The sequence below is a fragment of the Stenella coeruleoalba genome (genome assembly GCF_951394435.1).
Source record: "Stenella coeruleoalba genome assembly, chromosome: 3".
In the NCBI taxonomy this organism is placed as follows: Eukaryota; Metazoa; Chordata; class Mammalia; order Artiodactyla; family Delphinidae; genus Stenella; species Stenella coeruleoalba.
Window position 1 is genome coordinate 108,950,107 of NC_137148.1, and position 16,543 is coordinate 108,966,649.

The 16,543-nt window shown below is 54.8% G+C and overlaps 2 protein-coding genes across 24 annotated transcripts in view; both read right to left on the minus strand.

Moving 5' to 3' along the window:
• ACSL6 (acyl-CoA synthetase long chain family member 6) overlaps positions 1–14,969 on the minus strand; it is a 66,385-nt gene extending 51,416 nt beyond the window's left edge. For 6 of the 14 annotated variants that reach the window (XR_013827601.1, XR_013827602.1, XM_079916815.1 and 3 more), the window contains exons 1-2: positions 14,734–14,815; positions 14,282–14,460 (exon numbers count right to left, since the gene is read on the minus strand). Coding sequence is in view for 8 of the 14 variants with exons in the window: in XM_079916815.1 (XP_079772941.1) it covers positions 14,282–14,366 (85 nt within the window). In the remaining 6 variants the exon portion in view is untranslated. Of the gene's footprint in view, positions 1–2,295; positions 2,855–3,864; positions 4,045–4,761; positions 5,308–14,281; positions 14,461–14,733 lie in introns of those variants that run through there. The other 8 variants (XM_079916814.1, XM_079916821.1, XM_079916819.1 and 5 more) reach the window with 7 other exon arrangements.
• A 1,048-nt stretch (positions 14,970–16,017) lies between these two features.
• LOC307184606 (uncharacterized protein) overlaps positions 16,018–16,543 on the minus strand; it is a 225,105-nt gene continuing 224,579 nt past the window's right edge. For all 10 annotated transcript variants that reach the window (XR_013827764.1, XR_013827765.1, XR_013827766.1 and 7 more), the window contains one exon: positions 16,018–16,052. The gene's annotated coding sequence lies outside the window, so the exon portion shown is untranslated. The remainder of the gene's footprint in view (positions 16,053–16,543) is intronic.

Here is a 16,543-nt window from a genome sequence, read left to right on the forward strand (position 1 = left end):
AACTTCCTAAACTGCTAGTGTGTGGGAGCCCATGCCTACACACTGCACTGCTCGATCCTCATGACAGCTCCACGTACTCATTATAAGGTGAGGACATAGAGACTCCACTGAAGAAGTTACCTGCCATTCACAGGGACACAGTGAGCAAGCAGGGGAGCCAGGACTTGAGCCCCAGACGACTATGGCCTCTCAAACCACTGCCTTGTGTTGCATTGCAACACTAACCCTTGCCTACACTGTACCATCCATACCCAAACCCATGCTCTCCTCTGCAGTAGTGCTGAACCCACAGAAAACCATCTTCAGGCCTGCTCAGAAGAGCCCAGGCAGGTTGCAGCGGGTAGGGGCCACCAGAGCCCGTAAGCAGGGCTCAGCCAGTCAGGCCAGTCACTTGCTCTTCACCACGCACACACCACAGGTGGGCTCCCTCCTGGCCTCACCTTATGAACTTGCCATCCTCCTATGGCTGGGTTCTCTTCCAGGAAGCCCACTTGCCTAGGACACTGGAGGGTGGTGGGAAAAGGGCTTGGCTACCCACTCCTCCTCAGGCTTCTATTTAGGTGTCCACCCCTAAGGAGGCGTCTGAAGTGACTGCAGCTCCTCTAGTCCTAAGGCTGAGCCTGTGCCCCTTCCTGGCTGGGCAGCAACCAGAGGGTGTCATTCGTACAGGCTTGCCAACCTCAGACAGTCACGGGTGCTTGCACATACCGTGAGATGCCCTTCAGACCGCCGGGAGCCACTGGAGTGGAGAGCTGCAAATTCAGGTCCTCTGAGGACATGGACCTCAGAGCCAGCCTGTGCCACCAGGCCTTTGGCTTGGGGCAGAGCAGAGCCTGGGCCTGGGAGTCTGGTCTTATCTCATTATTTCACAGGGCCTTGGCCTCTTCTGACCTCCTCTCCTTCTCTGTCCCTGGGGTCCCAGCCATGGCTGCCTCCTTCCATGCCCCCAGGAGGCTCTCTTGGTTGCAGCAGCATGGGGCACAGGGGGCATGGGGGAGGGGGACAGCACCCAAGGGAATCAGTGGTGCTGGTGTTGCCAAGAAAGCGGCTATGAGTGTCTGTAAATATTCACCTGGCAGGGGTACCCAGCCCTCAGCATCAACTAGCCTCTTCTCCTCTAGCACATCCTATGCCTTCACCTTGGGCACAGACCAGTTCAGAATACAAAGTGGTGGCACAGGCTGGTTCAGGGCACATGGAAGGTGGGTAGTGAGAGGCATAGCTGTCAAACCCCAGAAAGGGAGCGAATGGGAGGAAGGGGGGCCCTGGTCAGAAGTATTTTGACTTCAAGGGGGCAGAAGCAGAGCCACAGGGCACATTTCCAGTGGAGATGGCCCTGAGACCCATGGCCCCACTCCAAGAGCCCTCTGCTGGTCCAGCTTCCTGACTCTAGACCTTCACGATCTAGCAAGATGGTTCTATCAGGACTACTTCCTAAACACCTCCCAAACCTGACCACTCCTCTCCAGCCTCCTGGCCTGGCCTGGTTCAGCCACCACCAAGTGCTGTCCAGACTCCCACATCAATCTCCTCACAGGTCTCCTTGCTCTAATCAGTGTTTACACTGATACCAAAGTTATGTTCCTGATACACAGACATAACCATATCATGCCGCTGCTCAAAAACATTACCTGACTCCCTCCTACCTTTGGACAAAAATTCAAACTCATAATGCTGGCACTGAGACCCTCCATGATCCTCAGATTCTTCCCTCCCCTTAGAATCACACCAGCTTCGCTCTGTATCAGCCTGGAGGCAGGTGGGGGTCCTTGCAATGGGGTTCCAGGTCTGTGCAAACTTCTGAGGGCTTCAGAAATGGGGAAGCACAAGGCAAGCCAGCAGATCATTAAAGAACCTCCTTAACTCCCAATGAAGAGCTCTGAAATGAAATCATAACCTCCCAGGGGCCAGGGTCCCCAGCAAACAAGTCAGGGAAAGGGCCCAAAGGGAAGTTCTTGTGCTGGACTGACCCGGGTCCAAATCCTGACTCATACTCTTGACAGCTGTATGACCTTGGACAAGTCACTTTACCCCTCTAGCCTCATATCAAAAATCTCATGGACAGAGAATAAGGTACCAGGCATGCAGTAAGGGAGACATTCAGTAGATAGAAGTTAGCTAAGCAGTTACTCTGTCTCTGCCAGCCAAAAGGGCTCAAAGACAACTTGCAAAATTACATGCATTCACATCCTACCTTTCCAGCAGGCTCTTGGCACTGGGGAGGCAGCTGAGCTGGTCCCACTAGTACCAGCCTCCCTTTATGAAGGATGCGTGGGGTTTAGGGAGAGAGCTTACCACATCTTGATCAAAGCTCAAAAGTGGCGAAGGCCCTGCCCCAGGTCTGCCCTCCTGGGGTCAGCCGATGGCAACGAATGCCTGCTCTGAGAAGCCGGCTGGTGGTAGAGGCTCTAGCAGTGGTGGCAGAGTCTCCCTGGCAGCTGTGGCAGCAGGTCTGGCAGGGACCCGGGCACAGAACAGCTCTATGGGGAGCCGCTGGCCCCTCCAGGCCCCCCGCTGCCCCTCCCCTGCAACTGCACACGGGGCAGTGCTGGCTCAGATCAGCTCAGAGGCAAGCAACCCAGCCTTAACCCCAACTCTGCCAGGTTGCAAGAGCCTCAGTTCACACCCCTCTGCTTCTCCCCACCCCTACCCTGTCTTCAGTCCTGGAGAGGAATTCGTCAGAAGGGTTGCCTAAGGACAAAGTCTTCTTACACAACTATCTGTGGCACTGATTAAGGGCCAGGCCCTCAGCTGTGGGCTGGGGACCTGCAGGCCGCACAGCGGTAGGGGTGTTGGGAATGGTGGAAGTGGGCGTGGAGAGGCCAGATCCCTGGTGCCGAGGGCGGCCTGCACCCGCCCTGCACCGTTGCCCAGGAATCTCCTCCAGCACCTTCCAGGGGCTGTCTCCACCCCCAACCCCACAAGGTCACAACCAGTCTACTCGGGGAGAGGAAGGAGATTAGGCACAGTCCCAGATAAAACATCTGCTCAGAGATGCCCTGGGCAGTGGGGACACTCCAGACCAAGCACCAAGGTCAGCAGGTAGAAGATAATGGCTTAGCTCCCCCACAGACCCCAGGGCAGCACACCAGCCCCTCCTTAAAGCCTGCCCTGAGAGACGCTTTCCTGGCTTGCCAGGGGGATGGCCATCCTGGAGCCAGAATCCACACCCAGGCCTGTTGGAACCAAAGCTGAGCCCCAAACTCCCTCAACGCCTCTGGCAGACAGACTGGGACAGTGAGGTCCCAGGGCACCCAGGGCCTCACTCCTGCAAGATTTCTCCACTGGGTGAGGAGTTGGGGTGGTGATTGCGTATGGCCTTTTTTGACTCCTACTTCCAAGGCCAGGGTGTGGCTGGGCTCACAGCAGGCACATGGTAGCCGCTGTGGAGAGTAAAAGGCAGGTCCAGCCCACAGGACCCAGCTCATCACTCCCAGGCCCTACTCACAACCGGTGCTTCCGAGTCTTCCAGGACAGGGCCGCTGTCTGCCCAACACCATCCGCCTCCTCTGCAGCAAGACAGCCCCAGGTCGCCGCACAGCACTCTGAGCTCCCTCTCAAGAGCTGTGTTCATAACCTGCCTGGAAACTCTAGAGCCCGCAGGCCTTGCAACACTTTTCCCTGGGGCTGATAGGGCTTCCACTGCTCACCCCACCATCTGGGGCAGGTGGGCCGCGCAGAGAGCTTCCTGCCTCAGCAGCACTAACCTGGAACTTGGCAAAAGCTTGCCTGGGCCCCCAGGCCCCAGCCTCCGGCAACACACCTGGAGGAAGCTTTACAATGCACAAATGCCTGAGGACCAACCCTCAGCCCCCAAAGCCCCTTTTCCTTCCTTCTTGGCAGGACCTTTACTTTTCTCTGTACCTTTTCAGAGATGTTGTTAACTAAGACGAAAGCCTCCTTTAATGCTTCTCAGGGCAGCTTCTGGGGCAGAAAATCCAGTAGACACAGCCGAGGTCCTGGCTGACGGAAAACCACACAGGGTGCCAGAGGCAGAGAGTCACGGCCCAGCAGTGCTGCCCCGGGAAGTGTGTGGCCCAGGTACTAGGTTAAGAAAAGCACAAATCTCACCATCACACCTGTGTGACCCTGATCTGTAGAGACACAAACACAGCAGCCCACACTCAGCTGGCCCCCACCCCATCCACAAAGGGATTCACGCTTGTCTGTGCTGTGAGAGGGGCTTTCTCTCCACCTCCCTCCTGGGTTTTAATTAGAGTCACAGAACCACAGATGACTGGGGCAGACATGGGGTCAAGGGCATCCCCGAGCTGGGAATTGCCAGGTGAGACCCACTGCACGTTCCCCCAAGAGAGACGGGCCCAGGATTCAGGGTTGCTGGGTTACAGGGTGGCTCGTCTGCCGAACCTCCCTGAGGAGCCTGATTATAGCTCTGAAGGTTTACTTAAGCCTCTTGAATGTAGAAAGGCCTAACTAAAGTTGTCTGTGCCTAACCACTGCACAGGGCCCCTGTCTCAAGAGCCCGACCCCACTGTGAACATGCCTCCCCTCCAGCAGTTCACTGGGCGTGGGAAGCAGCCCCCAGCACCCTCCGCCCCCATCCTCAGGCCAGCACCTCTTAAGAATCTCACTCACCCTAAGCCCTGGTCAGGGAACGTGGGCCCACAGTCCTGACAACACCACCAGGAAGCCAGGCTCAAACAATACTTTCAGACACTTAAAAATACAAATAGCCTTGAGAGCAGAGGAGCAAAGAGAAACAGTGTCTTTCACGAGCTCTGAGATAAAAGTTGTCCTTACCACGAATCAGGCCTGACAAAATTCTCAGAACGAGGAGGGACAGCAGAGGTTATGACAGTGGCAACGCTCCCTTTAGAAATATTTCCAGGGGACGAAGACTAGGACAGACGGTGTGGATGAGCCATGGCCTCATCGTCCTTCCTTCCACACCAAGCCCTGGGATGGCAGGCAGAACCCTAGGGACAGTGGCAAGGGCCAATGAGCGCTACACAAGCAGAGGACACCCCCTGGCCAGGCCCCACTGTGCAGGAAGCCAAATCCTGTGGCTGCAACATGATCCTTTCCCCTCCCAGCCCGTCTAGGTTAGGGCAACCAGTGTCCTGGCCTCAGGAGCAGTGATCCATTTCCATCACTGGCCCAAACTGAGGACACAAGGCAAACCCTACAGACTCAAGCTCAGAAAGAGAACATGGGCTGCTCCAGGCAGGGCCATGCTGTCAGAGCTCAACTGCAGGTGGCCAGGGGAAACAGGATGTAACCACCTCCAGCGAGGGGGAAGCACCTTGCAGGAGGGAGGAGGGTTCTGTTGAGATGTGGTTTGGGTCGTTGAGGTGGGGAGAGCAACAGAGGGATTTGCTTTTGCCCACTTGTTCCCTCAGGAGCAACTGGGGACAACCTGCTGGGGCAGGGGGAGGGGAGATTCACAAGACAGAACCTAAGACATATCCTCAGTCAGGGACGGGGAGCAAGGAGATCAGGAACAGGGCGGGAAGGAGAGTTCTGAGAAGGGGACAGAGTCCTAGAAAGAGCCTACTGGATGCTGGGGCTCCTGGGAAGGAGGCAGCGAGGCTGGGAAGATAGCATTTAGCTGCAGAGGGAAAAAGATGGTGATTTGTACTATATATAGCCTCATGCTTTTGAAGTTCCAGCCACAAGCTAACAGGACCCATCCGCTCACCTGACCTAGCACTTTGGGGTTTTAGGATGCCAAAGTGTCCCAGGCAAGCTGTCCTTCCAGATCCCAGCCAAAGGGACCCCTGCTGCAGCCAGGGGGTCACACCTATACCCACCATTCCAGGGGTCACTGTTATTTTGCAGGAATGACAATGAGCAAAGAAAAGGGAGTTTTGCTTTTGGTTAAAGGCAAATTTTCTGGGACTCTGATAAACACCTTAATTTTCTGGCTTCCTCATACTTTGACAAAGTTCCTCTTCCGAATGGCGCAAGGAGAAACAAATCTGAACCTCACTCCGCTCAGCAGAAGCCTGTGCTGTTCAGTGGGACCCTGCCACCTCCTCAATCATCCCTCTGGAGGCCAGGACCACACAGCAGCTGCTGCCGTTCACCACCCTCCAGCCACCAAGACCTGCTGTTGGCCGGTGAGAGCCAGTGGCATCCACAGAGTTAAAACCAGGCTCAAGCAGCCCAGCCCTCAGCTGGTCCGGAGGACTGAGAACGCAGGCCTCCTTTTCAAGGCCAAGATGAATGGGGAATATGCAAATCACCGCCTCCCAAGGAGCAGCGGCAGGGGAGGGCCCACTGCTGGCAGGCCCACACCTCTCCACCAGGGTCTGTCACATGAAAGTGTTTGTATTCCTGCCGCTGCCTCTGGCATCCGGCCAGGCTGGGGCTGTTCTCACCGGAAAACAAAAATCTCTTTCAGACCAAAGCAAAACGAGGCCCTGGCTGGCCCAGGAAGGTTGCTGGACGTTGTTCACACCGACCCACTGAGAGCACCCATCACTTGGATTCTCACTGAATCCACCACCTTTCCAGAGGGAGCTGGAGGGAGGCCTCTGCGGCCGCTGCGGAAAGAAAGCACTGCGTCAGGTCAGGGTGGGCGGGACCAAGAAATGGGATGGCCCATTCTGAGGCTCCGTTGTTTTGTCCTTTTCAGAAATAGTAATGACTGGGCCTCAGGTAGCAACCTTTTTTAATGAGGGAACTTCCGGCAATTCTCATGGTGTTGGTGGTAAATGTGGACAAAGAAAGGGGAAGAAAAATGTGACAGCAAACAAAAGCCCTTGCAGGGCACTGACAGGGCTTTGAAGAATGGAGGTCACATGTACTCTCTGTCTGCTGCCCAGAGTGTTGCTGCCACAGGTGGCCCTCGAGCTGTGGGTGGGGTTTGTGACCCAGAGCCCAATGTGCACAATCACGCTCCAGAGCTTGGACTCCATCCACCACAGAGGCTCCACGACAAGGTCAGACTTCAATCTTGTTCAGATTTTCAGAGGCCAGAAATGCTGCTCTTCTGACACCCTAGGGTCACCAGGAGCTGTCCATTAACCATGGCACAAATATACAAATGTCTGTATCTATATCTATCTACTTATTTTTTAAACAAATGTATCAATTACACAACAAAACCCAACCAAACTGCCAGCATATTTTATTGCAAGATAGATGGAAGAACATGATCTCAGAATAAAGGAGAGTCATTTGACTTGAACAACTCAACAGTGTTGCCTTCATTTTCCACATTTTTTTGGAATGTATTGTTGCAAATTTCCCCATTACACATAGCACTGTGGATGATACTGAGTGAAGAAACCAGGCACAAAATAGTGCACACTCTAGGCACTATACTCCCACAGAGACAGGACAAACACAGGTGAGGCTAATCTATGTGTACAGCACAAAGCTTATAACCTATGAAGCATGGCTGCTACTCAGACTCCCATTAACAGGAGACAATGACACAGCAAGATCTCAATCACACGTATGATCATTTAGCCTGAGAGGAAATCTAGGACAAAACCACCCGGGAGCTGATTCTGAACCAATAGGAGGGTTTGGAGATGCTCCACAGATCTCCTGCAATCCAAAGGAAACAGGCCCTGTCAGCCTCTCAGCCCAGAGAAAATGCCCATCTTTGATGACCGTGCACTGCTGCCTCCCTCCTCAGGTCCTCCTACTGTCAGCTGGGGCCACACAGTATGCCCATGAAGCCCAGAGGCCAGGCATGTCTCTGGGAGGGTTCATGGGGCTGCCCCAGGGAGGAGAAGCAGGAGGTAGAGGAGAAAGAGAAAAGAAACGTCAGTCCAGATGGAAAAGGGGTCTTCACAGGTCACAGCTTTCCCTGCTGCCTGATCTGTGGCAAGGAGATCAGGGACACATGTACCCAAATCTCCCAACAGCCCACTGGCCAGGGGAAGGCCACCCTCCCTTTCTCTCCACCACCCCAGGCAGAGCCAGGCTGAGGCGGAGGCAGCCTGCAGGCTGGGTGGGGGCTGAGTATGGGTGAGTCGAAGGCGTCCCCCAGAGAAGCACATCCAATCCATCTGCGTGAAGGTACATTCTCCACCATTAAGCAGGGTCCTGAGGTCCAGGTGGCTTCATGCAGCTAGGGGACACAGAAGAAGGGCCAGAAACACTGCTCCTTCCAAAGTCAAGAGGGGGACTTACCTGGTGGCACAGTGGTTAAGAATCCATCTGCCAGTGCAGGGGTCACGGGTTCGATCCCTGGTCCGGGAAGATCCCACATGCCGCGAAACAACTAAGCCCATGCGCCACAACTAGTGAGCCTGCGCTCTAGAGCCCGTGAGCCACAACTACTGAAGCCCGCATGCCTAGAGCCCCTGCTCTGCAACAAGAGAAGCCACCACAATGAGAAGCCTGCGCACTGCAACGAAGAGTAGCCCGCCACTCTCCACAACTAGGAAAGCCTGCGCAGCAAGGAAGACCCTACGCAGCCAAAGATAAATAAATTAAATAAAGCAAACAAAGTCAAGGGGTCACTGCAGGCCTAGATGGGTCCTCCCTGAGGCCCCCTTCTCCATGCTGATACCTGCTTTCCTCTTATTGGTCTCTAGGGCCTCACCATCAGCCTCTGGCCAACCTCCCTGTCCCATCTCACTGGCGGGCCCACATCCCATCTTGTTGCCCTCTTTGTCCCAGCTCTGGCTACCTTCCCATCCCCGTTTCTGTCCTTGCTGTGTGGCCTCCAGTTGGCCTTGCTGTCTACTCTCTGGCTGACCTTACTGTCCCTCCCAGTAGCCCTCCTGTCTATGTGGCAGGACCTACAGTCAGTGCCCAGAATGGTTTATAGCCAAGGCTGGGGCAAGGGTGAGTGGTCAGGAGGAACCCCACTGGGGACTCTTCAGCCACCAGAACAATCTAGAGAAACAAACAAACAGGGAAAACACGCTAGTGGTAAAAACAGGGCTCTGCAGCAGGACAAGTCCTGCTCAGTCCCTGATTATCTACCTCCCGTGCTGGTAGGTCAAGCGGTGGTACCCTGGGAGTAGGGCAGTGTTGCCGGTGTTGATTAGTGGGCTCTGTCTCAGAGCTGCCCACTCAACCTGGGCCTGCCTGTCCTCTCTCTCCATTCCTCCAATAGCCATCAATCACTAGGTCTGCTCCTGGCCCTAACAGGTGCCAACCCAGATTTGCTTACTCCAGGGTCTGGGAACAGATGCTGACTGTTACCTCACTGGCACCATCCAGGCCTGGCTTCCTATTCTAAAGCTCCAGGAAGACAGTTACCTCAGAATGCAGGCCTGAATGAGCAGAAGACAAATCAGAAGCTCACTACCCCCAACTCTCCATGGACACCCCCAGGCACCCCCACTCCCCGGAGTAGCTGTCGGGAGAGCAAAGTTCTCCAGGAAGAGCTCGTAAGCAGGCACAGATGGGACTTCTTGGGATTTGAAATCTTTCAGGCTCTGAGGTTACAGATTGGGCTTCTGAACAGATAGCTCAGCTTGGCTCAGAATCTGTCCAAGCCCATTTCCCATCCTCCTACTTCTGCCTGTCACAGATCCCAAGCCCCACACAAATCAGGAGCCGCACAAAGTAACTGGGTCTGAGAATGACCACACCAACTATGGGCTCCTGGAGCAGCTGAGCAATTATGTGGGACCACCCCTGGGCCGCACCTGAAGGCCAACCCCAAGGGCCCAAAGTAGCACCTCACTAACAGTGCTACCCTCCTGGGGCCCAATGGGTGGTGAGTGGGGACTCTGGCCAGGCCAACGCAGGAGTGGGGCCATCACACCAGATCATCCAGTGAGCTGAGGACCTTGACTAGGGCCTCCTTTCAGCTCTGCTTGGCCGGAGTTCCCAGCCTACCGGGAGACTGGAAACTTGGAGCTCTAAGGAAACAACAGAATCTCATCCTCAGAGAAGACTATCTTCTGTGAAACCAGTCACACCACAGCTGTGAGTGTGGTCATTCACTCACTCGTTAATTCAGCAAACACTTCTGGAGCACCACCTTCTGTTCCGGGTTCTCCACTGAAGGCTGATCTGGTTCTGCCTGCAAGGAGTTCACACCTGCTTTCCCCTACAGCTTCTACCATATTGGTGATATCCCCCAGCTTGGCATAGAGCCTGGCACCCAGTAGGAGAACACTCAAGGTCTGTTGTCAGCCAATGGACTTGTAGTGAGAAAACACCTCATTATTAAGATAAATTGTTCTCAGGGAATTCTTCATATCATTCATTTATGCAATCAACACTGATGCACACTGTGTACCGGCCCTGGCTTGGGCGCGGGGAGGAGACACCCTGGCTCTGCCCTCAAGGAGATCGTAGGGCTAGTAGAGGAGGCAAAAGACTGTAGTTCAGTGGCACGCGTGCCACCAGGAGATGCATGCGGCTTGAGTAGTGTAGGGACAGTGTCACCTTGGCCATCCACATGCCCAGTTTGGGCCATATGTCCTTGATGCATCTACCACACAGAATGAAGCCTGTGCTGCCTGGCCTGGCCTTCTAGTGCCCGCAGAGGCCAGCCCTGGAGACCCCGCTGGCTGAGCAGAGTCCCTAACTCTCATTGATTCATCTTCCCAATCTTTTCTCACACGGATCCCTCTGCCTGGAACGCCTTTTCTTTCCCTACCCCCTTTCTGCACGTCAGAATCCTGCACCTCCTTTGAGGAAGGCTTAGCTCAAGGTGTTATAACTTTAGCTCACATTCAGTGAGCCCTTTCCTATGTGCCAGCCCCTGCTCTTTGCTCTTTACACCTGTCTTCTCTTTAAACCCTCCCCGTCCAAGGACTGCTCCTTTGTCTGTGCCCACTGACTTAGCCTGCTGGAGGGGCTCAGGCCCTGCCTGATCCTGCCTGATCCTCCGGGTCCCTTCTTGGCCTGGAGTCTGAGCATGTGGTCTGACTCACAGCTCTCAGGAGTTGCTTCACCACTGAACCTCCTTGTGTCTTTGTGCCACATCTATTAAATGGGGATAACAGCACCACAGTGTTGTGGGTAAGATTAAAGGAAAGCTTGGGGAACTGTAGAACATGGTGCTGGACACGTGATGGGTGCTCAGGGCAACAGCAGTCAAGTCAGCATGTTTGCAACAACACTTCCCCCATGAAAACACTGCTCCCCCCCAAAAGTATTTCATTCAACGAATATCTGAGTGCCTACTACGTGCCAGGCACTGGCTAGTTACACACTGCAGCTTCTGTTACACCAATGCCTGTAACTTCGGCCTCTTTTTGCAAACTCCTCATGCTCACTTATCCTGCATGCTGAGTGTGGGGGACAGTCCTGGGTCCCATCTGGGACTGTAGCTGAGCCAGGTTCGGCCTTCTGAAGGTCAACCCAAGAGCCCCTGTAATCACAAGGGACAGAAAACCTGCCAGAGAGCAGAATGGCTGGGTTCTGCCACCCCCTGGTGTCAGTGTGCTCTCACTGGGAGCACCCCTGTATCCTACCATAGGCCGGGGAGGGAGAGAAGGCACTGAGGTACGAATTCTCCCACACAGTGGTGCACCATGTGCAAATCCAGGCCTTATCTTGTGAGGCATGCCCTCGGATGTGCTGCCTGGTGCCCCACCATCTGTCAGGGCCCTGGCTGCCTTCTTGGGCCCCCTGGGATGGCCCCAGACCTCACACCAGTCCTCCACCCTAATGGGAGCAGGGGTGTGGGGAGAATCTGATGGGGCTGGGCTGAGCTAGGCTGTGCAAGTCTGCACTTGCCCTGGATACCTACAGCCAGGTTGCTGCCACACCAATCTCTGCCACCAGGGCCAGCCCCCATTCCCCTAAGGGTCACAGCTAGGGCCTCCTACCTTCCCCTTCCTGGAACCCAGCCTCAACTGGGCCATCCTTGGGCCACAGTTATTCTCATCCATAACATCACAACAGCCTCCCACTACTCTCCCAGCCTCCACCCTCCTCCTTCTGGCTCAGACTGGCCACTGCAGCTAAATTGAGGGCTCCTCTGCCCCCCTGAATAAAATTCTTTTCTCTAGAATCCCCTCCCATCCAGACTCCATCCCGACTCCATCCCCTCCTACAAGCTAGACTCCTCAGGCACAAGACCCTAAAGACCCGCCTCCACCACAGTTCTTCCTGCACACTTTTGCTGGCCTGATTTTCTCTACCTGGGGTTTGGCCTACCTGACTCTGACAAAACACCCCTCCCTATATGCTGCAAAAGCCCACTCGGACCGATGGTTGGGTATATGGGGCACAGACTGGACACTGTAGAAGGACACAGGGCTGCATCAGCCTAGAAATTCATCCACCAGGAGGGGAGCCTCTTTCTACTTTGTACAAGGGTGCCATATAGGCAGGCAGAAGTGCCAATCCATTGCTCCCATAGTCCTCTGAGTGCTCACAGCACTGAGACCATGTTTTCCTGGGCCAGGCACAGCATCTGACGCACCACACTGGATCTTTTTTGTTTCCTTGTTTATTACTCAATACACAGGTGGGATCTGGGCTGGCCTCAGCAGGGAACAGGACAAATACAGCCCTAGCTCTCCTAAGGCTCAGAGTACATGGCTGCTTCCCCCATATAATTAGTTCCTTCTCCAGGTGGCTCCCCTCTACCCTTCCCTTGTCTCCCTAGGGCTGGATTGGGTGGCAAACAGCACATAACTCTACAAACAGTAATATCACTTCAGGGGGCCTCTCCTATTTCTAACTGAGCCAGAGAGATCTGGCAGCTGCCATGGGACCCTGGCGATTACAAGGCAGAATGTGTTCTCAGTGTTAGCCTAGGTGTCCTCTCTGCTCTCAAAAAAAGGCTGGGGTCCAGGCAAAGTCCCAAGCAAGGTGGACGTGATCTGCGAATGCCACAATGTGTCTGAAGTGGGCACCACACAACAGCCTCAGTGTCTCACTCTTACACCAAGTATGGCATCTTTGAGAAATTTCCTGTACCCACTGAGAAACTTGGTCTGTAGGGAAGAAGATGTCACCTGTACCAAGAGTCACCCTGCTTGACTATTCTGAGGCCCCTGAACAGTCTTTCATTGAGGCAGTTTCCTCATTCTAGGAGGCGCCTGACCGCTTTGGGAAACACTCCACGCCGAAGCAGGACAGAAAACCAGTTTGAGTTAGCATCTGCTGAATCCCACTTTCAGACAAGCATCCCGCACTGTAAGGACTTTTTTTCTCAGAGGCTGATGACTCCTGCCACATGTGGCTCTGTAGCCCCCAGGCACTTCCCTGTAGCCACAGAAGACCAAGGCTCCAGAGAGCTACCCTTGGACCCATGGCTGGGTGGGGGCCTCCTAAGGGTAGGGCAAAGGGGTCCTGGCACAGGGAAAAGGCTCTGAGACCATCATCCAAGCAATAAATGGTGGCTGTTACTATCATCATCATCATCATTACCATTATTTTGATGACTCCTGCCCTTTATTCTTAACCCTAGCTCTAGCTCCAACCCTGCCTGTTGGATGAGCACATCAGGTCCAGAGTGCCCCTGCACGGCTTGGCCTCAGACACGGCAGACAGAAGGAGCTTAGGGAGCTGAGGGGATTAGGGAGGCCACACTCTCCCCAGCTCAGGGGAGGTGTCCCTGTGGCCTGACTCAGGGCAATGGTGGCAGGGGCTGCCCACCACTACCTGGCCTACCAACCCTCTAGGTTCAAGCCTGATACCAGGAAGCACTTAGCAATGATGAATCAATTAAAACTCAGATCAAATCCTAATCTGTCAGATATTATCCGTGTGACATTGGGCAAGTCAATTAACCTCTGAACCTCAGTAAAAAAAGAGCACCACCAACCTCCTAGGATTTATTGTGAATATTAAATAACACAGGCAAGGTTTCAGTTAAGGATTTCAAAAGGGTCGCCTTCCTCCCCTTCTTCGGCTCAGAAAGAACCTTACTACCTCCTCTGATGATGCTGTTTGAGCATGAAATAATAATAAAACTAACATTCATAAAGCACTTGCTCTGGGTCAGGTCCAGCTTAAAACCAGTTTAAGGTTCGAGCACTTCACATACATTATGAGACTGAATTTGCACATGGGGGTATGGGTGGGGGTGGGTGGAGACCCTTTAGTGGTATCATAACCTAGAGGAACCCAACACTCACAGAGGGGAGTGGCTGGTGTAGGCAGCAGAACTGGTGGATGACTGCGCCCTGGGTGAGAGCCCAGGTCCTGTGTGGGGAGGGGGCAAGAGCATTGGGCAGGGATTCAGAAGGGGTTCTCAAGGTTTCTTGAGAGGATGCAGGGGTGAGAGGCTGACTCCTGTGAGGGGGAGAGGTGGGCGCTGGCAGGGTGGGGACACAAGCCATGGGCATAGCTGAGGAGCCAGGTGAACCCTGCTTTACAAAAATCGTGTACTCCGGCTGAAGGGTGGGCAGGAGGGGTTGTGAGGAAGCCTTCTCACCAGGATCAGGAAGCCCCAGGTCAGTCCCGGTCACGTCCTTGACCTGCTGTGGGACCTCAGGGTCCAACATCCTCAGGGTCTGCATCCTGGAGATGGACAAGGATGAACTGTCTGTCCCTGGACTTGGCCTTGGGGGACGAGTGGGCTCAGGGCCTAGTCTGCTCGGCGGATGGTTCTCACTATAAGGGGCGGGGGGAGTCGAGAACCGGAGGGAAGTTGTTGTGAGGTCTCGGAGAGCAAGGCCCCTCATTTTCACTGACACAAGCACTTCCCAAACGCGGCCTGGAGCCCGCCAGAATTTGGAAGGGGGTAGACCTGGGGGGCCCAGGGTAGTCCTGAAAGGATGGCTCGGCAGCCGGGGCTGGGGGATCACCCCCAGCCTGGGACCAAGACCCCACCGCGTGCCAGGGATGAGGGTCACAGAAGAGGGCGGGGAGAGGGGGAAGACTTACCCGAGAACAGCCAGAGGGAGCCCCCCGACACGAGGAAGAAGGTCAGCATGTCGCTCAGCGGGACCCAGATGGGCCCGGCACGACCTCCCCGGCCCACAGCCCCGCAGCCCCAGCAGAAGCCGCGCAGCCGCTGCCGCCGGGTATTTTTAGCCCCCGCCCCCCCCTCGCCCGGCTCCGCAGCGCCCCGCCTCCGCGCGCGGCTGCGGTGTCTTGGCGGGAGGGGGAGGGCGCCACGGGCCCGCTCTGCACCGGAGCCCCCTCCCAGCCCCCTTCCAGCCCTGCCGCGGTCCAGGTCCGGGCGCTCCGCACGCTCACAGCCGCGTGGGAACCGCCGAGGCCCCGGGCGGGGGAGGGGCCAGGCTGCAGAGCCGACCGGCCCTCTCCGCCCCGCCTAACGTCACGACCCGGAGTTCTGGGGAAACCGGCAGGAGAGGGCAGCACGGGCGACGAGCGTAGGAGCGCGACGCCGCGCGCACCCCACCAACGCGCGACCCTTACCCCTACCCAGCGCGATGCTGGCTTTTATGGCTGGGCGGGCTCGGGTGGCAGAGAGGTCGCGGTCACCTGTTCTAGGAGGCACACTTGCCGGTGGGCCGGTTCCCGCTGACGCTAACGCTCCCTAGGACCCCAGTTTTCAGACACCAGGAGCCTCTGGATGTCAGGTCTGCAAGCCAAAGAGGAGAGAGGGCGGTGAGAGTCTATTTAGGAACTGGAAAAGGGGCAGCTACGCCGGATAGTGCCCATATTCTCTGGGGACCTCAGATCTCTCTTTCTGGGAAGATTGGATCTGAGGCCACCCAAGGTCACAGGAGGCTCCATGTGGTAACAGGCTGCCACACAGGGTCACATGAAGTCACAGGAAGCCACATGGAATCACAGGTGTTCCACCAGAACACAGGCAATCCTGGTCTTCACCCACAATCTTATGTGGCACATGAGGTCTCAAGAGGCCCCTAGTAGCTAAAATGAATGGCCACATAGGCACCCACGGTCACAGATTGCCACACTGCTAGCTGAGCGGTTGTGTTACCAAACGGAACTCATCCCGCCTGAGGCACAGCAAAGCGAATCTACTGACACCAGGTTTTGGTGAAGGAAAGTACAGTGTTTATCACAGTGCTCCAAGCAAGGGAGTGGAAGATAAACCTCAGATACACTTCAACTCGGTCTTTGAGTTAGGATTTTTTTAAAGAACAAACAGGCTGGAATTAATTGTCTTGTGACATTTCTTCATTGTAGTTTTGAAAGTCAGGATGTCCCTGGTTTATGATGCTCTGGCCAGGTGGTCCATGGCTTGCAGTCTGTTAGCTCATCTTGCCCTGGAGAAACAACCCGAGTTTGTATATTAATGATGATATCTCTAATAGCTTTTAGTACATTAACAATGTTATCAACACAGCAATTTTAGTCATCTGATTCTGTTGATTACTGTTTAGTTAGCAGAGGATTGAGGTCAGAGGGGATAAGAAAGGGGATAAAGTTTTGGGTAGAGAGATTAATCATAAACTCAGTAAAGAAACTCAATTTTAGGGGGACTTGGCTTCAATCCTGAAACTGAGCAGGGCCCTGTGGGGCTCCCAGGCACAGAGGTTTCTTTTTGTCCCCCATTTCTTATAGGCAAGACTCCAGCCTCCGTGACCTTCCTGGAGTTCCAAAGGGCAGATTCGAACAGTTGCTAATCAAGGGAGGAGCAGCCAAGAAACCACCTGAGTCAAGATTAGGAGACCTGACCATCTGAGACAGCACACACCCTAATCTTGTCAGCAACCCCACCCTTGGGAAGTATTGTCAAAACTCCTCATCAAATCGT